Source organism: Suillus bovinus, assembly GCF_016758785.1.
Source record: "Suillus bovinus strain UH-Sbo-P2 chromosome Unknown EDB93scaffold_35, whole genome shotgun sequence".
NCBI classification, from domain to species: Eukaryota; Fungi; Basidiomycota; class Agaricomycetes; order Boletales; family Suillaceae; genus Suillus; species Suillus bovinus.
Window position 1 is genome coordinate 123,653 of NW_024542091.1, and position 24,785 is coordinate 148,437.

General features: G+C 46.6%; 7 protein-coding genes across 7 annotated transcripts; 6 read left to right on the forward strand and 1 right to left on the reverse strand.

The window, feature by feature from the left end:
* Positions 1-204: 204 nt before the first annotated feature.
* EDB93DRAFT_1241107 (uncharacterized protein) lies at positions 205-1,999 on the forward strand (the record flags this gene model as incomplete). Its single annotated transcript, XM_041451834.1, has 8 exons — positions 205-228; positions 290-572; positions 623-705; positions 756-1,100; positions 1,153-1,273; positions 1,333-1,466; positions 1,523-1,552; positions 1,604-1,999. 8 exons carry the CDS (start codon positions 205-207, stop codon positions 1,997-1,999), a joined length of 1,416 nt encoding a protein of 471 aa, XP_041306770.1.
* A 3,967-nt stretch (positions 2,000-5,966) lies between these two features.
* On the reverse strand, positions 5,967-8,496 carry EDB93DRAFT_1251306 (uncharacterized protein; the record flags this gene model as incomplete). The annotated part of the gene is made up of 14 exons (XM_041453136.1): positions 5,967-6,294; positions 6,347-6,487; positions 6,542-6,630; positions 6,690-6,804; positions 6,931-7,081; positions 7,137-7,337; positions 7,386-7,480; positions 7,536-7,723; positions 7,775-7,828; positions 7,882-7,906; positions 7,957-8,003; positions 8,058-8,107; positions 8,164-8,400; positions 8,457-8,496. 14 exons carry the CDS (start codon positions 8,494-8,496, stop codon positions 5,967-5,969), a joined length of 1,761 nt encoding a protein of 586 aa, XP_041306771.1.
* An 837-nt stretch (positions 8,497-9,333) lies between these two features.
* EDB93DRAFT_1087141 (uncharacterized protein) lies at positions 9,334-9,782 on the forward strand (the record flags this gene model as incomplete). The annotated part of the gene is made up of 3 exons (XM_041446024.1): positions 9,334-9,477; positions 9,528-9,560; positions 9,606-9,782. 3 exons carry the CDS (start codon positions 9,334-9,336, stop codon positions 9,780-9,782), a joined length of 354 nt encoding a protein of 117 aa, XP_041306772.1.
* Positions 9,783-11,583: 1,801 nt separating this feature from the next.
* On the forward strand, positions 11,584-12,970 carry EDB93DRAFT_1227877 (manganese superoxide dismutase). The gene is made up of 7 exons (XM_041451248.1): positions 11,584-11,765; positions 11,822-11,984; positions 12,036-12,214; positions 12,268-12,331; positions 12,383-12,420; positions 12,476-12,571; positions 12,620-12,970. The coding sequence occupies exons 1-7, from the start codon at positions 11,655-11,657 to the stop codon at positions 12,689-12,691; spliced, it is 723 nt and encodes a 240-aa protein (XP_041306773.1). The 5' UTR covers positions 11,584-11,654; the 3' UTR covers positions 12,692-12,970.
* Positions 12,971-16,124: 3,154 nt separating this feature from the next.
* On the forward strand, positions 16,125-17,587 carry EDB93DRAFT_1241110 (terpenoid synthase; the record flags this gene model as incomplete). Its single annotated transcript, XM_041451835.1, has 8 exons — positions 16,125-16,258; positions 16,313-16,451; positions 16,508-16,644; positions 16,695-16,742; positions 16,797-16,930; positions 16,986-17,092; positions 17,215-17,458; positions 17,514-17,587. The coding sequence occupies 8 exons, from the start codon at positions 16,125-16,127 to the stop codon at positions 17,585-17,587; spliced, it is 1,017 nt and encodes a 338-aa protein (XP_041306774.1).
* Positions 17,588-19,917: 2,330 nt separating this feature from the next.
* Positions 19,918-22,233, forward strand: EDB93DRAFT_1241111 (uncharacterized protein; the record flags this gene model as incomplete). Its single annotated transcript, XM_041451836.1, has 6 exons — positions 19,918-20,324; positions 20,373-21,280; positions 21,332-21,638; positions 21,690-21,723; positions 21,776-22,159; positions 22,213-22,233. The coding sequence occupies 6 exons, from the start codon at positions 19,918-19,920 to the stop codon at positions 22,231-22,233; spliced, it is 2,061 nt and encodes a 686-aa protein (XP_041306775.1).
* Positions 22,234-22,465: 232 nt separating this feature from the next.
* On the forward strand, positions 22,466-24,013 carry EDB93DRAFT_505377 (ras family-domain-containing protein). Its single transcript, XM_041456576.1, has 8 exons — positions 22,466-22,741; positions 22,820-22,850; positions 22,913-22,974; positions 23,032-23,038; positions 23,098-23,170; positions 23,230-23,248; positions 23,308-23,400; positions 23,462-24,013. The coding sequence occupies exons 1-8, from the start codon at positions 22,724-22,726 to the stop codon at positions 23,813-23,815; spliced, it is 657 nt and encodes a 218-aa protein (XP_041306776.1). The 5' UTR covers positions 22,466-22,723; the 3' UTR covers positions 23,816-24,013.
* The last annotated feature ends 772 nt before the right edge of the window (positions 24,014-24,785 follow it).

The window sequence follows — 24,785 nt, forward strand, 5'->3', positions numbered from 1 at the left end:
CGAAAGCGAAGCTAGCGAGGACTAACGCGAAACTCTATAATTGAATCGATATGACCTGATTTCGCCATTTAATAGTCTGCCAGTGATCAGAGGGGAACCGACTCGGTGACGATATAAGGCGGCTGAATAGTAAATCCTACTAGACTATATCAATCCTTCACTCACACACTTCAGCCCCCTCCATCATCTTTGATCATTCAAGTTATGGACCCCCAAGAATCTCAAACAGTCAGTGATAACGCGAGACCGATCAACACGGGACTACCTACTGACCTTCTGCGCATCGCAGGCTGACTCAACCCTCCAACCTGACCATCTATACAATGGAAGACGAGCTTCCCTGTCTCTCGACATCGTAGTCATAGGATGTGGTCTAGGCGGTCTCGCTGCTGCATACTGCCTCGCACAGGCAGGTCACAAAGTTACCATCCTTGAAGCGGCACCCGCCATCGGTGACGTGGGCGCTGGCATCCAAGCCAGCCCTAACGTCTCGCGTCTCTTAAAGCGTTGGGGTCTCGGCCCACATCTCGAGGAGCTTGGCGTCAAACCACAAAATTTGAGCATCAGACGATGTGAGTCATGATTAAATGTCTTGGCGTTCTTGATTGATGTTTATCTCCAGGGAAGAATGATGAAGTTGTGGGGTATACGCCATTCGGAGAGACGTTCGTGAAGGAATACGGTTCCCCTTATTACCACGTACACGTTGAGTGCTTTCCCTGATCCACCGATCTTGCCTGACCAGTTTAAATCAGCGAGCTGATTTCCACCGTATGCTCTACAACGTCACCGAGCCATACTGTAACATCCGTGTCGATTGCCGTGTTGTTTCCGTGGACCCGTCAAAACCTAGTGTGACCCTTGCATCTGGGGAGGTCGTATACGCTGACATACTCATTGGCGCCGACGGAGTCAAAAGTATCACTCGGGAGTATGTCATAGGCGGGCCCGATGCGCCCAAGGCTACTGGTGACTCTGCTTACAGAGCCCTCATCCCGACCGAGTTACTATTGCAGGATGATGACCTACGACCACTGGTGGAGAAAACGGAATCGATTATATGGATGGGTCCGAATGGTCATATTGTTGGTTATAATATTGTAAGCAATTTGGTCAACATAGTGGAGAATGGGAGCTAATGTGAGTGTACAGCGTGCCAAGAAAGAATATAACCTCGTCATGATGCACCCTGATGACGTTGAAGGGGGTATAGAATCGTGGACTGCTGGAGGCAATGTGGAACGAATGAGAGAGTTCTACAAAGGATGGAACAGTGTGTCAGTGACTGCGTTTTGATGCGCTCACTACTCATGCTAACCGGTGACACTGGAGGTAGTATCCAAAAACTTCTGGCCCTTATTCCAACAACGCTCGATTGGAAGTTGATGGTCCGAGACCCACTGCCTTCGTGGATTCACAAGGATGGCAAGTTGGCCTTGTTGGGCGACTCATGCCACCCAATGCTGGTTTGTGTGAATTCTCGATCAAAATAGCTTTATACTGAGTGTCATATCCTCCCTAGCCGTACCGCGCACAAGGGTCAGCCATGGCGGTAAGGAGGATTGCCAACAGTAGAACGAGTGCTAATATCGGACTTCTCCAGATCGAAGATGCTGCTGTCCTAGGCAACCTATTCTCACACTGCTCGGATCGTTCGCAGATCACGCCGCTACTTTACGCATACCAGTCTATCCGATACGACCGTGCCACCGCGACGCAGACGTCCTCAAATCTCAACCGGTTCATATTCCACAAACCCGACGGACCAGAGCAGGAAGAGCGCGATAACCAGATGCGTGCGGCGATGGAGGACGCTTTACGCGTTGCGCGCGGCGAGGAGAGCACGCTTGTGTTGGATGGCAATGCTAATCAGTGGGCTGATAAGACGAAGAGCGACATCCAATATGGACATGACGCGGATGAGGAAACGGAAAAGTGGTGGCTTGCGAATGGCGATAAGTTGATGAGCTTCGTCCCTACATCCGAAGCGGTAAATTGAATTTGTGGTAGCGCGAAGTTTTGTAACTTGTACTAGAAGTTGTGAATGTAATGACTGGTGTTGTGATATCATAGCCGCTATAGTGCCACTCACTCAACATCGAAAATTGTAATCATATCTAGCTGACAGTTTTCATGTTAGTGAACAACAATTTCTGCCAATGTGGAAACATAGTGACAATGATAGTGAGGCTATTTGAACTTCTTTCCATTTTACACAACATATAAACCTCTGGGAATGCACTCAGCATCCAAATTCAAACCTAGTTTTACCAGTTCCTCTATCGAGGGTTCGTGAGTCTATTTTGAAACACTATGTGATAAATAAATACTACAACAGATCCGGATCCTCGACCAGTTGTGTCTCCTCGCAGATCTCTCTACACCGTATTGCTAGTTGAAACATGTACACGCTCCTGGAAGACAATCGAACTCATGCTAGTTTCTGCATCAGAGTTGACCACAAGCTTGGCATGATATTCTCGAACGCTGAGGATGAGGCGTGGTCCCAGCACAAAGATCTGGACGACCAATAGAATTTGGCCAGCTCCATTCACTATCTGAGCTCCAATAGAATTCGAATTCTACATAGATCATGAGCAGTGGTTGCAAGCTGATATTAGCAAAAGGTTGGCGCACCAAAAGGTCTGGAGAAAGATTGAGGCAAAAGACACCAACGAAGCTAGCACATGTGGAACTTGAACAAAAAACATGATTACATTCACATTACAAGCTCACCTTGCAAAATAAAGCACGTGGGATCTTGCCAACACTCTGAAACAGTCCTTGGTGGTCGATCCTGTCAATGGGCCAAATTGTCGCAGGTCACGGAGGTATTTCGCAGATGTCCAGACTGAAAGACACAGTGCGAGGATCTCCCAAATACTGTAGAGCACCCAAATCATCGAAATCAGAAGCTGGACATCCCCCCCAGTTATAAAATTGCATATATATGTGCCAGAAATTATCCACTCCTCTGGTGTTTGTCTAATGAGCCGTGTGTTTTCACTCGATTAATAAAGCTTACCTGCTACAATTTGCTTGTGTGCTATTACTGCGATTACTGCACAGGTGATGTTAACAACCAGAAATCACAAGTTCCAAACCAGTGTTACGCTCGCGACCACTTGAGCCCCAGGAAAGTTTCAGCCATTGATGATGTGGCGCAACTTATCTCCAACATGATTTTGGGGGTATTTTTGCTTGTAAAAACAAGGAGCTCCTTACACAGAGGGGAGACTGACATTTCACCACCTTTTGCCGCCAGTGAAATCACATTCGAACGATATTCTAGAGTGTTCTGGAACGCTCTAGCCAGGTCCAGATCTGCTTCTGATTGAAATCTTGCAAGAGGCGAAGTGTCGAAACCCGCGACGTGTTACGAAATCATGTAGTCATTGATCTATGTAACACAGATTTGAGCGTGTGATTGAATCAAGGATGCACTCTCTTCGGCCCAGCTAGGTGGTCGAGCCCGAGGCGTAACAGTTTTGAATGGGTCAAAAAGATCAGGACCTTGGAGTATTCATCATACAGACATACCGTTACTTCAGAATCCTTAGTACACCTTCACATGGTGCCAACGATATAAATATGAATCAGACATGTCGTAAAATTTAGATAGCATCGCAGTGAAACGCAGAGGAGGTGAGCTATTCTCCATTATCGCATGGACATCCTCAGCCTAGACAATGCAGTCATTGTATCCTGGAGAAAGACACCTTGTTGTTCAAGAGCGTGTAGTTTGATTGTCAAGCTCCCGTATACGTCCTTCCTCTGTTAGTGCAGGTCAGTGCTATCGAGTATTAAATACATGAAAACTATTATATACTCACCTCTGTGGCGCACACCACTATAGTGATGACTCGAAGCCTTGGAAATGCCCTTGACGGTGGTAGAGGACAAACCAAATCGAGTGTCGAAAAAAACTTGTCGAAGGAGTTGCAGAATATGGCACAAAAAGCCAATTTATGATGGATGTTCAGAGAACTTGAAGGTGCTGTGATAGCTGTTGAATATGTTGACGTTATATGCACGAAATGATCGATGTGCTTTGTGAACAAACACTTTTTGAAGAGCCCACAGCTCGATGGACGTACGTCACGTACTCAATAGACCGTCGGCGGCAAGGACATATGTTAGTGTAGGTGACTGGGAGACCTAGCAGGGCCAAGTCCTTTATAGTTGCAGGCGCATTGACGCTTGCTTGTTGAGGTACGTTGTGATTATGGTACCGAAAGCACTTGCTGGTTAGGCTGATGATTCAGACAGATGACTGACCATCTGAGGCAGGAGGTTCAAGATGGCACAGGATGCTAGGTAAGATGAGCGGATTCAGTAATACGAATGGTTGAGGCTCGAGCCTGGGCTCGTCTTAGTCAGCAGCTGTGAATGACGCTTGCGGAGTTCGTGGACTCGGAGCTCTCACTTGAATACTCGATATGTTGTCCATCGCAAAATCTGCTCTGCGGCCCTCTCTGGCTCGTTTTTTGCCGCTCCTGCGACCAGCAAGTCTCTCCACACTCTTCCGGAGTTGCCTTATGCCTACAATGTAAGTATCTTTCCATATGTAAGCACGGAGGACCCACCTAAAGTATAATGGTTTAGGCTCTTGAGCCATACATCTCCGAGACAATAATGAAGCTCCATCACTCTAAGAATCATCAGACCTAAGTTAATGGACTCAATGCCGCAGAGCAAGCTTATGCGCAAACCCCTTCTGTTAGGGAGAAAATTGCCTTACAGACGGTCAGCATTGAAATTCAACGGCGGCGGTAGGGCCCGAGGCTTCTTGTCTTGAACGCTTAACCTTGTGTCATCTCTAGGCCGCATCAACCATTCGTTATTCTGGAAGGACTCTACATCCGAAGCGGTAAATTGAATTTGTGGCAGCGCGAAGTTTTGTAACTTGTACTAGAAGTTGTGAATGTAAGTTGTGATATCATAGCCATTTAGAATGCTACAGTGCCACTCACCCAGAAATTGTCTTTATTTTTAAAGAAGCACGGTGGCTTCCGAGTCTTACGAGCGTTAATTGACCGTGCTTCCTCAGGCTCTCAATTCGAATCAGTCACAGTATGATCGCTCCAAACCTTCATACATATTTTGGTACAACCGGCTCGAGCACACCTTTTGACTCGGACCCACATGTTTTTCATTTCATTATGATAACGAGCTGGGCGTAAGCGTCAATAGCTAGTCTAGGTGCTACACAAGGATACCACCCTTCGGCATAGCTGACGCACGGCCTACATTCGGCCTCCAGAAAAATCCGCGGTGATGAAGGACTGGCTAGTTCCCTTGACGCTTCACGTCTCCGGTACAAGTTATTTCATCAGCAGAATCACGAATCCAACTGAATATATCCAATAGGTATCACCGTCGATTTCAGCAATTCGGAGAAGAATGTAGAGTCTGCTGAAGTACGGATTGGCCTGAGGCCTCCCATGCCAATCAAAAGCGGGATAGGAAAGGTTTTTGCGACAGATGTTTTCTCCGTCCATTGTAAGCACTCGACCTTGACAACTGTACCCATATTGAGCTGTTATTGTGTTTAATCATACTAGTAGCAAAATTTCTCTTGGGCATACATTTCCCTTGCATGTGCGATGCAAGAAATGATTTGGGCTAAAGACCAGCACGAGGACGTTTTCAAACCAGAAGACCGATTCTGTATGTGTGGTGCAAGAGAACGACAAGGTGAAACAGCTTCGCGCGGAGCATCAGGCCAAGTTTTTACGGATTGTTAAAGTACCTTGGCACCGTGACATTGGAGGGCTTGAGTCATAGTGGTAAGTACAGGGCGTTAATAAAACACAGTATATCACAGGTTACATTGTTATGACAAGTTATAGATATAGTTGTATGGTACAAGCGAGCACCATCTGATCCTGTCAGTATTCAGACACCTGCTCACCAGCAAAACTATCCACAGAAGAAATAACCGAGTGCTACGACCTCTACTTTTCTCATGACTCGTCCAGTACCGACAAATCTACATGGCGGATCTGATCCCGAAGTTCGGACACTTGTGCCGCATCGATCTTATAAAATTGTATCACCTCAATGATTTTATCCATGGTACCTCTATCCGCGACTTCCAGGATGGTCAACGACGTAACATAATCCTGAATCCGAGTGAAAACTTCTCCCTTCATTGGAGAGGTGACGTAGGCATTAGACGCGAGCTCAATAGCCCTAAGAGTGAGTGTCCGACTTTCTGACAGGAGATAGAGTGTCTGCAACACAAGCGTCAAGTGGGCGATGTAGGCCATGGAGCTCTGAATCACCGCATGGCTGGCAAAGAAGTGTGGATATCCTTTTTCACACGAAAAAAGTGGGTGCGTACGATGTCTGGTAGACTTGGCCAACATATATGGCAAGTACGACGCCTGCTGCGATTGGTGCTGCGATGGGTGCAGCAGGTCCCGCTGCGGCCACGGCGGCCGCGATACCAGCAATAGCGCTCACTATGGACAACCAAGAACCTCTGTAAACATTCAATGAGATACAAATTCATCTGTTACGTAAAAAACCAGCCTACATGTTGTGGACGGGATCAGGTGTAGGTTCAACTTTTGTATTATTGATCATGTTCCTCATTATAACCTTGAAATCTTCGCTGTGCAAGTACTATGCGCAAATCACGTTATGGCGGATACACGACGACGACAAATAAGACAGTCATTCACAAGATGAGGGTCATCGAAGTTCCACACGTCAACGATGTCAGTGTGAAGCACACCTAGACAATGCACCATCTGGCGGTTCTTGAACATCGCGCATGATGCAAGCGCTTCAAATATCCTGCAAGAAATGAAAAAAAAAATTGTTTGTATTCAGTAATTATCAACGCAAAACCAGGACAGACTTTTCTTGCCAACCCTGACACTGCGTAAATCACGAGATAAGAATGAAGCAAGCAAGACTCACTTGATCGATGCATCTATTTTGAGTCCAGGATGCACTCGCTGAGCGATGGAGGTCATCACTGCGGCCTCAGAGTCGGGAGCAGAATGCTGATCGACGCAATGTTCGGTTTTTTCGATCAGGTTGTTGAGTGTCTTCCTGAAGTTTTCTCTAGCTGCAATATTATACTTTAGAGGCACGCATGAGCCTGTTCAAGTATTGACACGCACTAGAGACTACAGCATAGGGAATATCAGGCCCTGCAAACTGCCTTAGCGGTTCAACGCAGTTATCCTGAACCTCGGTGTCTGCTTTTTTCTCGACGTGTTTCTTGATGTCTTCGGCGCTCAGTTCGAGAGAAGTTTCATCCAGAGTTCGTCTCATGCGACTGATGAGCATATCGTACTTGGTAAAAACGACGATAACGGGAACTTCAACAAAGTGTGAGCTTCAACATAGCCGAGAGATTAGTTATTTACCGTCTCCCAGTATCTCACTCCTTTTCCATCTTAAGAAGTCCTCCGCTCCCTTCTCTAGCAAAGGTCCGCCTGCACGAGGTATCTCGAAGCAAAACCTTCCGTGTATTTTGTCAGTCCACCACGACGGAATGGTCGAGATAGAATCCCTACCAAATAGCATGCAACTGATGTTCCGGAGACATTCCCTTCCGATGGACAATGAAATTTCGAACAGTTTCGAGGTTCTTTTCATCCCCCGGCTCAAAACCTTTGCTATCGTGGAGAACAAATCTTTTGTTCCGAAGTGACTCGAGTCCCTCTTCGATGTCGGCAGCGCCTGCCTTACCATCCGCAATGATCTATTGATAGTATGAGTAGCTGTGCTCATTGAGGTGTCGTGTTCAACCCACCCCTTTGTCCACTCCGAATGCGTAGCTGATCAGTGATGACTTGCCGATGCCAGTCTAATGAAAAGCATGTCGTTAACACTGTGCTGAGATCGGAGAAAGCCAGATACCTTTCCTATCACCAGAATTCGGAACCTTGGGAATATTAACGTCAAGAACGGCACTTTATGATCATCTCGACTCACCGAGGACATTTCTGGAATATGACAGAGCTAGTAGGTCGGAGCTCAGCCTGATCAAGCTAATCTACGACTTAGACGGGTTGATGGCAGACGTGAATCCTTACTTCAGAAAGGGCGACGATGATCCTGAATTTTATATGATGCTTGATGTATTCTACATATGGGAGTGAGTGAGTGATTAAGGGAAGAGTGCGATTATTATTGTTTCACCTTGTCCTTCATTTACACTATATATGCGGAACATGTCACCTGGTTTCAGATCAATGTTTTTGATCTTCATCCGAAAGTATTTCTTGTACTGTATGTGCAAGGAAAATGAATCTCCATGAGAAAACTTCTGTTGCAAACTCTTTCCCGCATCGCGTTCAATTTGCGAACTGAATTTGTCAATGCGTACTTCAGCAGATTCTATGTTCGTTCTCGAACTGGTGAAATCGATGGTGATACCTATCGGATATATTCAGCGGTGTTGATGATACTAGTTGATGAAAAGAAATGATTACCATGAACGGGGAGATGTGAGGAAGACGTCGGTGTAGCCATGGTGCAGTTTGAGAGTACCCTGAGTGAGCTACTTCGATGATCTAGAATGCATTATTTAAGTATAGGACGCCTGCGATAAGAGCTATTGCTAACAAGAAAGATCGCAATTTGCAAATACTTGACGACCCCGAAAACCTCGACATACAATTCGGGTCAAATTCACCTATCTCTACCATCAAGAACGGCACTTTATGATCATCCCGACTCACCGAGGACATTCACATACGGAGAGGGCAATTACAAGAAAGCATTTCGATGGCGTGAAGAGAATTCGCCATGTGGAGTACTCTCGTGTGTCAAGCTCATCATGATGGTACGCCCAGTGAATAAGTATTGGTGCCTAACGTAAAACACCTGGTAAACACCTTGCATTAAAAACGTGTGCATCACAAGAACGTGCTGATTGCTCACTATGTTAGCTTCGGGCTGGGTATTTGCTGGGTTCAACGCTTCCGTCACATTTATGGATAAGAGATGAAATCGGTCGCTTGGGAATGGTCGATAAGTTTGAAAGATCACATCGAATTGGACGCTTTCCATAGAAGCACGGTGAAGTAGCGCTCACCAGAGACCAACTGTTACCCTAGCACACAGGCGCTTGGACGGTCTCCGCGTTGTCCACTATTACGGATCCTTGTGACCCAACACAGATATTCCATCACTTCCGAATGATCAAAATCACTCCGATATCTGACTCCTCGTGTATGCCTCATGCGGTACACAGTTGCGTATACCCACTGATTCTAGATCATCTAGATGCTGACTGACTTCACCGAGTTCACACTGCAATCATTATAATGCTACACCAACGCTTCTCCTTCGCATTTACCTTCCCCCATGGATCCTTCAAGGATAAGAGGAAAAATCCGTCGCTTTCGAATCCTCATCATAGGAAGAACGAATGCAGGAAAAACTACCATCCTTGGGAGAGTTTGCAACACACGGGACAACCCAGAAATACATGACAGCGCCGGGAACAAGGTGAGCATCACAATGCTAGTAGGAGGACGGTAGTGACCCATCGACATCAGATCGATCTTGCAACTATAAATGCATCCAGAGAGGTAAGGCGTGCTCTTAGTTCATGACATGAACTGACGTGCTCTCAGCGCGGAGAGCACAACATCAGCAATGAAATGGTGTTACGAAGCAACCCAGGATTCGTCTTCCACGATTCACGTGGTTTCGAGGCAGGCAGCGAATCCGAATTCGACAAGGTCAAGGAATTTATCACGAGCCGTTCAAAAGAAACCAGAATAAGCGATCAACTTCATGCTATCTGGTGATCGCAACTGATAAATTACAAAATGCGCTATCTCACGGTTTCAACATAGGTACTGCATCCCAATGGACCAGGCAAGCAGGGCGTTCACAGAGGGTGAAAGGAAATTTTTCTCTGAGTGCGACACAGGAACCGGTAAGCTTTCGCATCTACTCATTGATCCGCGGTCGAATTGGTGCATTACTGACTAGTAAAATTGCTGATCTCTTTTGACAGTGGGTGAGTATGTTCATCTGCCATTAAGCTCAGGCCTTCCTCACCGATAACATCACTGACCTGTTGACAGGAAGTGAGTTCTCCATCGTCATTCTCATTCTAGCTTTGCTCACCGATGGCATTCCTCATTTACTGACAGGCAGTCAGTGTGCCGATCTTCCTTCGAGTTCGAGATTTGCTTACCACAGAATACCACATCCTTTAATAGCGTGTGAGTCTGGAGCCTTGCTCGCGAACGGCATTGCTGATCCTTCAATAGTAGGAGCTTCACGAGAATCACTGTGTTGAGATACAGTCTAGGTTACGTTCTGTGGTATGTTCAATTGGTCACAGATTGTAATACAACTCTCATGTCGCGAATCTGCCAGGCCTCTGGCTCATTGCGCTTGGAGAACATCATTCAGCTCATTTCTGGTAATTTTGAGGCAACGTTTGCTATGATCCTGCTTTTTGTTGATCATTTAGCTGCTGTCATCATCTTCGAACACTCTTTCTATATTTTTGACAAGCGGCGATATCTTCAGGACCAGCGAATGTCTGATCCCTCTTTTTATGTCGCTCTGGAGCAGTACATGGCACATCCGTATGCAGCTACTGTCGGGGAAGCTGTGAGCGCTGCCGTCCAGGCATATGAAAAAGCTGTGGCCACAGCTGCCCGCGCATATCAAGACGCTGTGGCTACTGCGGCCTGCGCATATGACGAAGCTATGAGGACTGCTGTCTATCTATATCGAGGAAATCTGCCTGCTTGGACGGCAAAGGTACCGTTTGAACCCTTCAAGAGGAAGGCAAAAGAAGCTTTTGAGCGCTCTAAGAAGGAGGACGAATTTTCGTGTTTACAAGCGAAGGCGGAGTTATTCGAGGCTGTTCTTCAAATTACCTCAAATCATTGCCTGCGTATGTTTCACTATCATGCTGTGGTAGCAGTCCTGCTGATCCGTTTGTTTCTAGCTAGACCTTAATGTTATATCTGTCGAGGTAGTTACAGGAGTCGGAACTGTACGAAATGGTTGTATGATCACACAATATGGCGTATTCCCCGGTATGGTATATGCGTGTTTGATGTACGTCGGCTGAGATCGACTGGGCTTGATATACCCCCAGGTATCCGTGAACTGATTCTGATTCAAGTGCATTATTGAGGTCGGGCGTACTCCACCTGTCGCACTGCTCCACAGCCTATCCCGAACTTGCGTACATTTATTTTTTTTTGAAAAAAAAGTAATCTGGTTTATCGCTGTTTCAAAGTTACGACATATGCAAACGCATGTAACGTCTCTGACAATGTCAGTGACACCAGTTGATAATTAAGACTGAGCTGTTAGCCTTCAAAATCGATGGACTTCAAGCAGCTTGCCACGACTGCGTGTAATAATAGTTATTGGAGGGACGGTGCTGAAGCAGCGTCGTTGGTAATATCAGTGACATAGGTTAACACCCAAACCAAGAGGTGTGCAAAACTAGAATATATGATCCCCCCCGTCGAAAGCACCCAAAATCATGTCACGGTCACAAAGGTGTGTCGAATTGATCGAAATACTACAGCGCCAGTATTGGAATCCCCGTGTGAGGAGTCAGTGAGAGCCTGGGCTCGTCTTAGTCAGCTGTGCCTCGAAAGAATGACGCTTGAGTTGGTGGAGCTCTCACTTGAATACTCAATATGTTGTCCATCGCAAAATCTGCTCTGCGGCCCTCTCTGGCTCGTTTTTTTGCCGCTCCTGCGACCAGCAAGTCTCTTCACACTCTTCCGGAGTTGCCTTATGCCTACAATGTAAGTATCTTTCCATATGTGAGCACGGAGGACCCACCTAAAGTATAATGGTTTAGGCTCTTGAGCCATACATCTCCGAGACAATAATGAAACTCCATCACTCTAAGCATCATCAGACCTATGTCAATGGACTCAATGCCGCAGAGCAAGCTTATGCGCAAACCCCTTCTGTTAAGGAGAAAATTGCCTTACAGTCAGCATTGAAATTCAACGGCGGCGGTAGGGCCTGAGGTTTCTTGTTTTGAACGCTTGACCTTGTGTCATCTCTAGGCCACATCAACCATTCGTTATTCTGGAAGAATCTTTCGCCTCCCAATGCTGACGGTGGCAACCTTTCCGACGGTCCTCTGAAAAAAGCTATCGAACGTGACTTTGGATCTGTGGAAGAGTTCAAAAAACAGTTCAATGCCGCTACCGCAGCTATCCAAGGGAGTGGATGGGGATGGCTGGTAAGACGTTTTACAGATTGCCTCATTCATATTGTTGACATTGGCGTGCGAAGGGCTACAACCCTGCCACCAACAGGCTTGAGATAGTTACGACGGCCAACCAAGATCCTTTGCTTTGTACGCGGCCACCGAAGCCTGACTGTATAATCCCCTGACATGTTTACGTAGCTCATACACCCATTATCGGCGTTGACATTTGGGAGCATGTAAGTGCGGGTGCTCATCAGGATGCGACAGTCCTCTGACGTTAGCCGTTCACAGGCTTTCTACCTGCAGGTACGCAATGATTTGAGAAATATCGAGATATATTCCATATTGATCTTTCTCCTTTCACAGTACCAAAATGTCAAGGTAGATGTACGTGTCCCTCTCTTTGTTCGAGGATTACGGTTGACACGCATGTAGTACCTCACTGCAATTTGGAACGTCATCAACTTCAAGGAGGCAGAGCAAAGGTTGGCCGAGGCTACCAATTAGCTCATCATCTGTGTCGTTGCATGGTAAACTTCCATCACATGATGTGATACGTTTTTATGAAATTGAATCACATGTTAAAGTTACAGTCAAGTGCCAGTCTACGTATGTTGTCCACTTCCCACTGTATTGCCTACAACGAACTCTAGCTTTTTCGAGCTAGTGGAATACAAATTTTCCGTAGCAAACGGATTACACATCAGTTCTCCAGGAAACCACAATCAAGGTGTATTTCATGACAGCTGCTTGTGAAGATTCCCAGATGAGGCGTCAACTTCAAGGTGTTCCAGAATTTGCAGGGTAGGGATTTGGCACCGTCAGGAAATCCGCCGATATCACACGAATTTTTTACTCATGCTCAGAATGTCCATTCCGCGACTGTCTAGTATGGAGCTGATCATATACCGAGCACTGCGCCTGCTCGGTGTGCGTTGTGATGTCTCGCTGTGGGCATTTACGCACAGTTTGTTTGCTATGCTTCACGCAACTTTGGTCAATCCGAGGTTCGGTAGATAAATTAGCCCGATAGTTATGTGAGTGTTCTGCGGGGTCATGGCTGAGACGGGTCCCGCCCAAAAATTAACAACAGGTCCTGAAGTCCCTTTGTTGTGCAAATGACTGGCAGTATCCGTTGGCCCCAAGTTGCCCGAGCAGGCATGGTCCCTGTACCTTCAGGTTCGATGGATATTTCCTCCACGAATGACAGGGCATCTACACTTTGACCATCGGCTAACGATCGCGATTGATCCTCATGGGCGATCATCGACTGCATCGAGAATCCTCTGGACAAAGCAAAGTAGGTATTTTATCCCCGCGCCCATGTAGACGGGTGCCGATGATCGCACATGCATGCAATATGCACTGTTCGAGAGCAGGCCGAGTACGCGGTGAATGTAAGCGACTTTGAGCATTGCCGAGGTATGTGCTTATTTGAGATGAGGGTCAAAATATAACGTTTTTATTTTTCAATATGGATGACTGACGTTGCTATAGAGGCCCTGACGTGCCCTGACGTGCTGACAGGCTTTCCTGCATTATTATTTTCCTTTCATTCTTAAGATAGACGATACATGGAGCCGTGCAGCTGGAGTACTAAACTAAGTATAGCTGTGTGCGGGACAGTTTTCTATGTGGCGAAACTCGCTAATGTAGTTGATCATTAAGATAGACCGGTTAGATCACGATTAATGATAGATGGACCCACGGCGTTTCATTTTACCATGAGCACTAACCGATAGAAGTAACTTGGGCCTTTGATTTGTTGCAAGTCTTTGTGCGGTCACGGTAGGCCCTGAATCACGGACGCGCAAATATGTGTCCATACCTTATGGTTTCAGGTGAGATCTCCATATGCATATGATAGTGTGGCGACGATTTTGCGATACGACGCCACTTTGTCTCATATGTTGCTCTATGCTCATGAATTCGACGCCATGTCTCATGAGATTTGACTTGAGGTGATCCGAATCGGATGTAAATTCATGGAGTCCAAGTCCATATGTTCTGACTTATTTGAAAGTCCGCGGGGTACAGGCAGGGTCGGCCCAAGCTACTGGAGTCTCGGACATGTGAAACGGTCTGCATCGAGGGTGTGATAAGGTATGCAGAGTGTTCTTTCAATGAAGTTTCGGTGTACCCACAGCATGTCAGATAGTAAGTAAGGCGGTTTCAAGCAAAAGCGCAAGTATTTTCTACTTGAAATGATTGTAGTTATCAAATCGAGGGATGTGCGAGATTCGGATCATGGATGAGATTGTCTATGCAAAGTTCAAGTGGGCCACTGGCCAATATTGAAACCCCGAGACTGCGGCACTCAGGCTGTGTGACTTCAATCTGGTGTCTCACTCAATTCTAGTTCGATTCCATGCCCATGATGGGGTCATTCAAATGTCCCACCTTATAATTACTTGTACTAAAGAAAGAGTACGATTTCTATTGCAGGGATAGGACCTCCAAATAAGTCGCGGCAAATCGGCATCCTCTCTCGAAGTTGCGCAATTCCTTCAGAGTTCTTCCCGGACTTTCCGCACGAAGCAAACAGGTTGAGACACACTTCCACAAGTGGTTCGTTGGGCGATGATACCGGAGTAGATGGTTATATCCATAGATGGAGGTCGACGTCCACACGAGCAACATCGCTGCTGCCAACTGGACACATATGCAGACAAACCCCTATGTCGCCTCTAGTAAGAGACCCGTGTCGTGCGGGATAGGCTAGACCAAAGGTAGCTTAGCTTGCTGCCAGAAGACCAGGGGGATGATATATAGCCGGAATCGGCGTTTATTCCAAAGGTGTCGAGGTCATCATCAATCTGAATTTTGCTGCCCTGGAGGTGACCACACAGATTCGGCACAGATCGATCTACCCCGAGCCCCGACGCTGGTAAGCCATCGTCATACATAACGGCAGCGCACTAAGTACCGACGGATGTCAACCGTGTGCACCCCACATTTTTGGTATCATGTAGTACCATGTTCGAGTCTTTCGTGCGGGAGACATGTCCGAATTCCCGCCGACATGTATATTACCGGTATAATTACCAGTGGGAAATCGGCATTCGGAATAGTGGTTCAACATCCTCCAGTCTCGACGTTGTAGGCCTTTGAGATCACGTCGTCCGGCGTTAGTGTGAAACTAGTACTTGTTCACCGAAAAGAAGTTTCTAAAACCACGCTGGCGGCACGTTGCTGCCTCGTGTTCTTCTTATGCCGTTCACACATCCCGGCATCTGGTCTCCATCAAAATGTCTGGTTGGTTGGCACGGTCCCTTGTCGATGTTTTTCTCGCTATAATGCGGCGTAAACCACAACCGAGCCTTGTCAGCATCCGCGTTTGAAGTTGGAGAAGTCGGACCTACACTTCTATTCCCGTCAGATCTAGATTCCTTGCCAGGTATGCTAAGGAGAGTCAGGTCGCCAATCTCCTTTAATCCATAAAGGAGATCAAAGAATAAGATTGCATTACAAGACAACGTGAGCCCATACGTCCCGCCTCAAACGTCGTAGACATCTTTGGTGAGTCCTTCCGTGCCATTCGCAATCAAAAAATATCTCACAATTTCCTCATTCATCCTCGTTCCAGCACAACTCAAATCAGTTAGAGCTAACTGACATGTCAGCACGCTTTACACTCTTCTTATCTCCAAGACACCATCCACTTGCCGAAACATCGCAAATCAATCAAGGGTGCCAATGGGTCGTCCTTCACGTGTAATGTGTCGTGATATACTGATGATGGTGTGGGCGTCGCCTCCTCAAATTATGTCTTTTTTATACTCTTTCATTTAAGAGGTCCACCTTCGGACAGGACTGATATGAGCATCCCTCCCTTTCGGTTTTCAATAAGAAGGGCCCCATTTCTTCTCCTACTTCACTGTAACCCAAGTACCCATCCTCAGCAAGTCCTGAACTGTATATTCTGTGCAACACTCTCCTCATGCAACAATTCGAATCCCTTCCTCCACAATTTTACCTTCAGGATCTAGCTGCCATCACTGGCCGGGTCTGCGAGCTCAGAGTCAACCCTCACCAAGCCGGGGCAGACCGTGCAGCACGTTCATGGTTCAATCAGTGTGTATCATTCACTCTCCATGACTTGCACTTTGCTCTAACACACACTTTTAGAATAAGTGTGTACGATGACAGGAAGAAATCAAAGTTCCTCAACTACGGCAAATTCGATCTCTTTGCTGCATTAAGCTTTCCAGATGCTGACTGCATGCATCTTGAAACCTGTATTATGTTCTTTTTCTGGGCTTTTTCGGTGAACAAGCTAGTCACCATTCATGTAGTTCCGTGGACTCACATCCTGAATTTTAGACCGACGATCTTTCTGATGAAGGCGACCTGCAGTCAAAACCTGACGCAGTGCAAGCTGGACATGACATCTCCGTTAGTGTTTACACAAACCCAGATGACTCTCGCCCACAATATCCATATGCTGCAATGTTGTACGAGTATGTATTCTTGTCATTACACCCTATGACGTAACTGATGTGTTATCTAGCTTGCTAACGCGATTCCGTGGGACATCCACCGTTGGAGCCTATCAACGGCAAGTCAATGTTGTAGTTTAAGGACTTTTATTCTGATACGGAACTCCATTCAGGTTTATTAGGGCATTCGAGGCGTGGAGTAGCTCTCAAGTATCACAATCTCGTAATCGTTCTGAAGACCGAATGCCCTCGGTTGACGAATTCATTCTCATGCGTCGCGCGACTATCGGCGGCGCTCTTGTAGAAGGTGAGAAGATTCCGCGTTTCCTCGGCCCTACATGTTACTGAAAATGTCACTTTAGCAATGGTCGAGTATTCTCTTGACCTGAACCTTCCGGATATTGTCTTTGAAAATCCTATAATCAAAGCGATGTCAGACGCGACAACTGACCTTATGACATGGCCGAACGTTTGTCATTCATTCATTTGATCTTTTGACTTAGGCTCACGTTTCCTTTTGGAACAGGATCTTTGTTCTTTTAATGTGAGAAAACCGATATTGACCACTAAAACATACTGACTTGTCCTCAGAAAGAACAAGCTGACGGCGATTACCAAAACCTTGTCTTCTGCATCATGCATGAACGCAATGTCGGCTTGCAGGAAGCCATTAACATTCTCACCGAGATGTTGAACCAACGCGTGGACGACTACATCACATTTAAGAGCCAGCTTCCGTCGTTTGGTGCCGACGTGGATGCTGAACTGGGAAGATACCTTCATGCACTGGAAAACTTCGTGCAGGGAACCGTACTGTGGTATTATCTCAGCCCGAGTGAGTGCCGAGCGTCACCTTCATGACAGCAAGCTTGACAGGGTCTATTGTACAGGGTACTTCCGCGGGGTCGATGTCACCAATCGCGAGTGTCTCGTTGTGCCACTTTTTGAGAAAGGAGCATTCTAACGTGTGGCATTCTGTGACATGTCTTGTTTTTATTTTGTAAATAATTGCTCATATTACGCGGAGTTTTGGATCTAATGAGTTTGTTGTTGTACTACTACTATACTTATCCACTACCACTCAATTAATATGACCTGTTTGTGTATGTTCTGCTGGGTCAATATCTCGCATAAATGTTGATGCGCGGCACCTGCCAAGTCTGTCAATTACCAAAGCACCGCATCTACAACACCATTTCAAGGTTAAAGCCAAGAAATGAACGTGTCATACACTATAGCATAAGAAGGTACCACTTCACTTCAGCTAGCCAAAGGATAAGTTCTGTTTGGCGATTCAAGCAGACCAAATCATCATGAACTAACCAAGTATGTGAATTTTAAAGTACCATTAGCAACAGCTAACACCGTTGACTGAGTCCTGAATGATCAAGGATAACGTACCATTGATCCGAGTTATGTCATGGCTTCTGCCGCGCGTAATAATTTTCGGCGCTGATGCTTCTGGGGTCTTCGAGTTTTGTCGTTCATAGGGTAAAAAGACTGGCAGGCAAGGGCTCGCAGCCGACAGAAATCTCAATTGGAACCTCTGGTCACCATCTAAAAATAAGGTCGTTTACTAACTTTTTCCCCTTGAATCCTACTACATTTGCCAAAACATGGAAAGTTTTTTTTTCTGAAAGTTCATCCTTAAGCTTTCATCTCCTCACGCGACTCGGAATTACTGCCAGGGGATTGAAAAATATGACGTCTGTATTGTTATCGCCTTGACAGGTCTCGATCTCCATTTTCTTAGTCTCAGAATGTTACTAGTAAGTTTGACCATTTAAGATTTCTCTGTTGCATCAAGCAGCAGATTTGTCGGCAACTCATTATTTAATTGATAGATCAGGATTGTATCATACGGGTACCCCATGCAGCTATGAAGAACTGGCTAACGTTTTTTGAAACGTGCTGCTCATATCTCGGTACAGGCGGAATCCGGGGCTTTTATCATGAGTTAAGTGTCATGTACCTGGGTTTTGATTTGCAAGCAAGGCTGACAGACTTATGGTTCAACAAGCTCGGTGCGGTTTAGAACTTCAGAAGGCCGCCCGTTTTTCGGGTCGTACGCGCACCATCATATAGAATACTGATTGTAAGCATTTTTTTGGAAGCAGGTAAAAGTTAACGTTGCATGCCAGACAATTGGTTCGATAATAAATGATCTTGATGATGGGTGTGCTTGCTAGTAAATCACCATCGTGCGCATTGCTCCTTTTGTGACATGGCAGATCGAGGTATTTCCCCCAGATCCTATCAACGCACCAGAGACGGCTAAATCAGCTACTAGATATGTTTGATAACAAGGCTGCCCAGCACCCGAACACTGACTGATAGCTCACACGTGAGATCTCATGGCATGATAATCTGCACCGGAGCTTGCAGGTCTTTTCGGTTCCTGTGCGACGACATGATTAGACCTGACTTCTCGACGCATTGCCTAATGAACTTCTGTGCTTCGGCATTAAGCTGATTTAGAGGAACTTCCTTGCTGTCCCTTTCATGATTATCATCTCACAGATTCACTACTGCGGCATGGTCTACCAGAAGTGAGCTGTTTGCAATTTTTCGTTCCCGTTCTGACCAACTGATAGCCACATCGTTGGTGCTGGTGCAGCATAAAAAGGGGTGTTCTCATTATTTTTCACCGTCTGATAAGGAGATATCGTTTTCAGACTCGTAGCTCATAAAACACTTTTCGCACACTTATAGCAAGTCAGTTTTTAATTAATGTTCAGTCGGTTACACTCGGATCAGGTCGAACCTCTACAGTGCCCATAGGTCATAGAAGTGAGTTCAAGTCTAGTGAGCAGTCTATCTTCCGGTCTCTTTTTTTAAGGACTGATTTTTTTTAGTAAATCAGGATGATCGGTCCCTAGAAGGCCTATCACATTTTTCAGTCACCAAGGTCCAAGCTCAAACACAAATCCTGACTCCTGAGCTTCTCGTATTCTCCTCAAGTGCGACCTGAGGCTGAAATCTCATCGACATGTATTACCTGCAATGTATTATTCGAGAACAGCCAAGTTCTACGACAACCATGTGATTGGAGATAGATGGGTATAAATTCGCCCCCTCGACTCATTTGAAAATAAATGCTCACGTGATAAACATTCAGGGCCCAGGAAACTTTCGTCCGAGAAGCACGATTGGAGGGAGCTTTCTCCATCAACCATTTTCAAACTCCGATCATCGAACAAAATGTCACGTGAATAATGCTATGCTTTTGGTACTCCGAAGTGGGATTGATCAAATTCTAACTAGCACTTGTTGTGCTGACGGAAGCGATTCATCATGACCTCCAAACGCAACTACTTCGGTAAAGGCTCTATCGTGGTTACGACTGAGGATGGCAGCCCAGTTCGACGCCTGGCAAACACTGCTGACACCCTTGTAACTCAGCCATTCGAGGGCATCGACATCATTCCAGATGTTATCGCCTACGCTGCTCGAACACACGGCACGAAAGATGCTGTGGGTTGGCGCGATATCGTCGAAATTCACGAGGAAGAGAAAGAAGTAAAAAAGATGGTCAATGGAAAGGAGGTCACGGAGAAGAAGATCTGGAAGTATTTCCAGCTCAGTGACTATAAGTACCACAGTTTCCTGGACGTCCAAGAGCGAGTTTCGGCTCTTGCACGAGGTCTTCTTCACCATCAAATCACGAAGGATGACATATTCAATATCTATGCTCAGACGAGGTGCGTCGGATTTGCTGCCGAAATCTTTCATCGCTGACGCGTAGATAGCGTAAACTGGCAGCTTATGTCTCATGCGTGCACGACAATTTCGACTCCTGTGGCTACTGCTTATGATACCCTTGGCGAATCTGGACTCACCCATTCATTGAACGAGCCAAACTGCGTTGGTGTTTTCACTAATGCTGACCTACTCACGACCCTGAAGAATGTGCTCCCCAATACCCCATCGGTCAGGCTCATAGTCTATGACGGTGAAGCCAAGCCATCGCTTCTAGATGATATCCGCAACATCAGGGAAAACGTAGTCATTCTCTCCATTGATGAACTGCGTGAGATTGGCGCGAAGCAATCTGAGGAGGGTCTGGCGGAGCGAAAGCCGTCCAGAGACGATGTGGCCCTGATTATGTATACCAGTGGCACTACCGGCGCTCCCAAGGGTGTGGTACTCACTCACGGCAACGTCATCGCCTCTGTCGGTGCCGTTTACACGCTTCTTGGTCACCACCTCAGTCCCGAAGACACTTTCCTGGCGTATCTCCCACTCGCCCACATTCTTGAATACATCGTGGAACTTATCTTATTCTTTGTCGGTATGAAGACGGGCTACGGCCGCGTGAAGACTCTTACAGATGCATCCGTGCGCCAATGCAAGGGTGACATTGTTACGTTCCGCCCCAGCATCATGGTTGGTGTGCCCGCTGTGTGGGAACAGATCCGTAAGGGGATTACCAGTAAGGTCAACGCTAGCGGCTCTTTGAAGAAGACCATCTTCAATGGGGCGATGGCGGCCAAGAAGGCTGATGTTCCTGGCCTTAGCCAACTAGCCGATGCTGCTGTGCTCAATAACATCAAACAGGCCACCGGAGGGCGGCTTCGTCTCGCATTGAGTGGTGGCGCTGCTCTTAGCAAAGAAACCCAGGAGTTCTTGTCCCTTGCACTCGTCACCATGCTCCAAGGTCAGTAACTTCTCAAGCCCATTCGCGACATATTGACGTAATTGAGGGCAGGTTACGGTATGACTGAATCTTGTGGGATGTGCGCCATTTTGCCCCCTGAGCTCATGCAATATCGCTCGGTTGGATTGCCTGTTCCTTCAGCTGAAATAAAGCTCCTGGATGTCCCTGAAGCGGGCTACAAGTCGACTAACAATCCTCCCCAGGGAGAAGTTTGTATTAGGGGACCGTCGGTCACCAAAGGATACTACAAGCGGGACGACCTCAACAACGACGAGTCGATCTTCACTAAGGATGGCTGGCTTAGGACTGGTGATGTCGGTCAATGGAATGCTGATGGAACCCTTTCTCTGATTGACAGGTAATCTGAACTCTTGGACAATCTTCTTCATCTGATACGCATTCATTTCAGGATCAAGAATCTCATCAAGCTGCAGGGTGGCGAGGTGCGTCAAGTTGTTTCTTTTGCTGCAGATTTCCTAATCTACCGCTTCTCAGTACATAGCCCTCGAACAACTAGAATCGACGTACAAGTCATGCTATCTTGTGGCGAACATCTGTGTATACGCAGATGCTGAAGCCAAACAACCCATTGCTATCATCATCCCTCATGAGGTCAATCTGCGTCAGGCTCTTGAAGCCAAGTCTATCCCCGCAGATGCGAGCGCTCCGTTATCGGATTTATGCACCAATAAAGTGGTGCAAGATCTCATGCTCAAGGAGTGCAATGGTATCGGGAAAAAGAATAGCTTCAAACCAATGGAGATTCTAGAAGCCGTTGTTCTGACGGCCGAGGAGTGGACGCCCGAAAGTGGCCTCGTTACCGCAGCACAGAAGGTGCAACGCTCCAAGGTTGCTAAGAAATTTGAGAAGGAGATTAAGGTGAGCTTCAACCTTTATGCCTTTCGGTCTTCCGTTGACGATGGCTATAATAGGCAGCATATGCTGTCCAGTGATCTCATGTACTTTGGTTGACCAATCCCTTGTGTATCCCTTTTCTCCATTCACTTGAGTTTTTTGACAATTTCACATATTGTACAATTTGTATGTTTTAGTTGGATTTCTAGCACGATAAATGCGATGGACTTGTGGATAGTTCATTTTCGGAATGGGTACTATGTATAGTACCAGTGTGAATAGTATTTGGCTGCGGTTCCTCTGCAATTGGGTTTTGTATGGTCAGACTAGAGGATGCGGTGCTGTGTGGCTTATATAAGTGGTCCCAACCCGCGCGCAAGAAGCCAGCGGTCAAACGCAGTCACCGTGTTCTTCTGCTTCTCACCTCTCTTCTTTACTTGGCTTCATTCTCATCACAATACTCATTATACGCCTTTTTGTTTTCTAACGCTCCTTGTAATTGTTGATTTTCATCTCGGCTAGCGCGCAGGCTTGCCTCCGTCTTCCATTAGTCCGAATAATCTGACTGTTCACAGCCCAGCAACATTCATGTCGTCTCAAAACCCAGTACGCATATTTTCTTCCTCTACTCCAGTTCTGGCTCGCAAGTCTCACATTCCGGTGCCTTGTTTGCCTCGCGCGTAGATTCGCAGAAAACTGGTCATCGTCGGTGACGGCACGTAACCGCAGCCCTTTGTTTCTGGACATGGCCAGCTGAACTCGAGGTACCACTCACAGGTGCTTGTGGGAAGACGTCCCTATTATGCTCTTTTGCACTCGGAGAATTTCCAAAGGAATATGTGAGTCTAAACTATTGTGACATGTGCCTACTGAATACAACTAATCTCAATCTTAAGCAACCGAGTAAGCACCCTTTGGAGACCCACGCTGTCCGGCACTTGCTTACCCGTTGACGCCCTCAGCTATATTTGAAAACTACGTCGCAGAAATCAGGCTAGATGGTAAACCTGTGCAGTTGGCACTTTGGGATACTGCGTTTGTGTCTTCTCTTCTTGCACTGGACTTCTCTTTATCTAACTGATTGTGTCATGCAGAGGGCAAGAAGAGTATGAAGTAAGATATTGATATTTCATCACCGGTTCTTTCCGCTTGCTCATCATTCCTTGCGTCAGCGTTTACGACCATTGTCCTACTCCAAGTCACATGTTATTTTAATTGCTTTTGCTATCGACACCCCAGATTCTCTGGATAACGTATCTGTAAAAGTAGGTTGATATCGACACATTTTCTTGGCGCGCGCGTCGATCCCTGATCCGTCCTGTCTAGTGGATCGAAGAAGTTCGGAGCATATGTGGCCCAACCATCCCAATTCTACTCGTTGGGTGTAAAGCCGACCTGCGTCCGACATCCCCCAATTCTCCTGATATTGACAACTTCGTGTCGCGTGCTGAAGCTGAACGCGTAGCATCTATGATTGGTGCGCGCGCTTACAAGGAGTGCTCTGCCCTCAAGATTGAGGGCGTAGATGATGTTTTCGAGGCTGCCACTCGAGCAAGCATGCTTATGAGAGAGGGAGTGCCTTCCTCTGCTCATCACAGAAGGAAGAGCAGTGGGCGAAGTGGTGAAGCGTCTAACGGAGACTCGACTGGTGGCAGCTGGAAATGCTGCGTTGTCTGCTGATAACCGCACTTACCCGCATTAATTTCGGGCTTATTGATAGCTCTTCGGATGGCTCGCTTCCTCCTCGGCACCATCATTGACCTACGGACTAGCTTCAGCTCTTGCACATACGTGATATTTCGCGTTGTTCTCCCTTTGATTTCGATCCGGAGCTAACTTGTTCACATTGCCCCCACCTTCCCCAATTAGTCTGCTAATATCACAGGATCTCATTTGTCTGATTTTTGTTCAATGCATAGCATACTTTTCTTTTTCGTTCGCTCGGCGTTCACCTATACGCTATGTCAAAGCTAAGTTTTGGACTAGGTTCATGTTTAGACCTCGGATCGTACGTAGCATCTTATACATGCGGTATCTGCACACTGGGGGAGTGGTCAAACGGAAGCTAAGTAAGACATGTGGACCTGTCATGATCATACCCTGGGCGCGCATCTATTTATACGAAGAATGCATACAAACGTTGCAAAGGCTTTGGCACCTAGATCTGGCCACGCATTGACAATTGGCTCCGACTTGCAAACCCGCACGATGATGTTGGCTTCAACGTACGACCTTGTCCACATCAGGGCCGAACGAGTTACTAGTAGGTGAGGGCCTCATCGTGACTAGAAGAGTTCTCGTTCCCTATGCAGCTATTCTAGAATAGGTGTTGTTCATCGCCAAGTGATGCCCAGAAAGCTTACGCAGATTGATGTGACCTGTTGTAAACAAATGGCAAATTTATACCCATCATTCCGAACAGATTTTGGCGGCGCCCGCCTAGGCTAGCTACATGGTGTAAAGTTCCAAGCCTATCAGACGGGCCAGAATGACTAAATAGGAGCGCCTCCTGAGTGCTTTCGAAGTGGGACTCGTTAGAAACACCAGTCTCAACGCTGAGCTGTAAATGAAGTTCGCATCCATGTAAGTAGTAGGTCAGCACACCAAAACTTGAAAGCTTACCTTCGACAGTACGTATATCGAGTACAGT

Excerpts from the sequence above, each read along its gene's own strand:
- EDB93DRAFT_1227877 (XM_041451248.1), top strand. The coding sequence starts at position 11,655 with ATGTTGTCCATCGCAAAATCTGCTCTGCGGCCCTCTCTGGCTCGTTTT. Across the intron at positions 11,766-11,821 it reads AGTTGCCTTATGCCTACAAT|GCTCTTGAGCCATACATCTC; the intron begins GTAAGTATCTTT and ends ATAATGGTTTAG. Across the intron at positions 12,421-12,475 it reads GCGTTGACATTTGGGAGCAT|GCTTTCTACCTGCAGGTACG; the intron begins GTAAGTGCGGGT and ends AGCCGTTCACAG.
- EDB93DRAFT_505377 (XM_041456576.1), top strand. Across the intron at positions 22,851-22,912 it reads ACTGGTCATCGTCGGTGACG|GTGCTTGTGGGAAGACGTCC; the intron begins GCACGTAACCGC and ends TACCACTCACAG. Across the intron at positions 23,401-23,461 it reads TGGATAACGTATCTGTAAAA|TGGATCGAAGAAGTTCGGAG; the intron begins GTAGGTTGATAT and ends CGTCCTGTCTAG.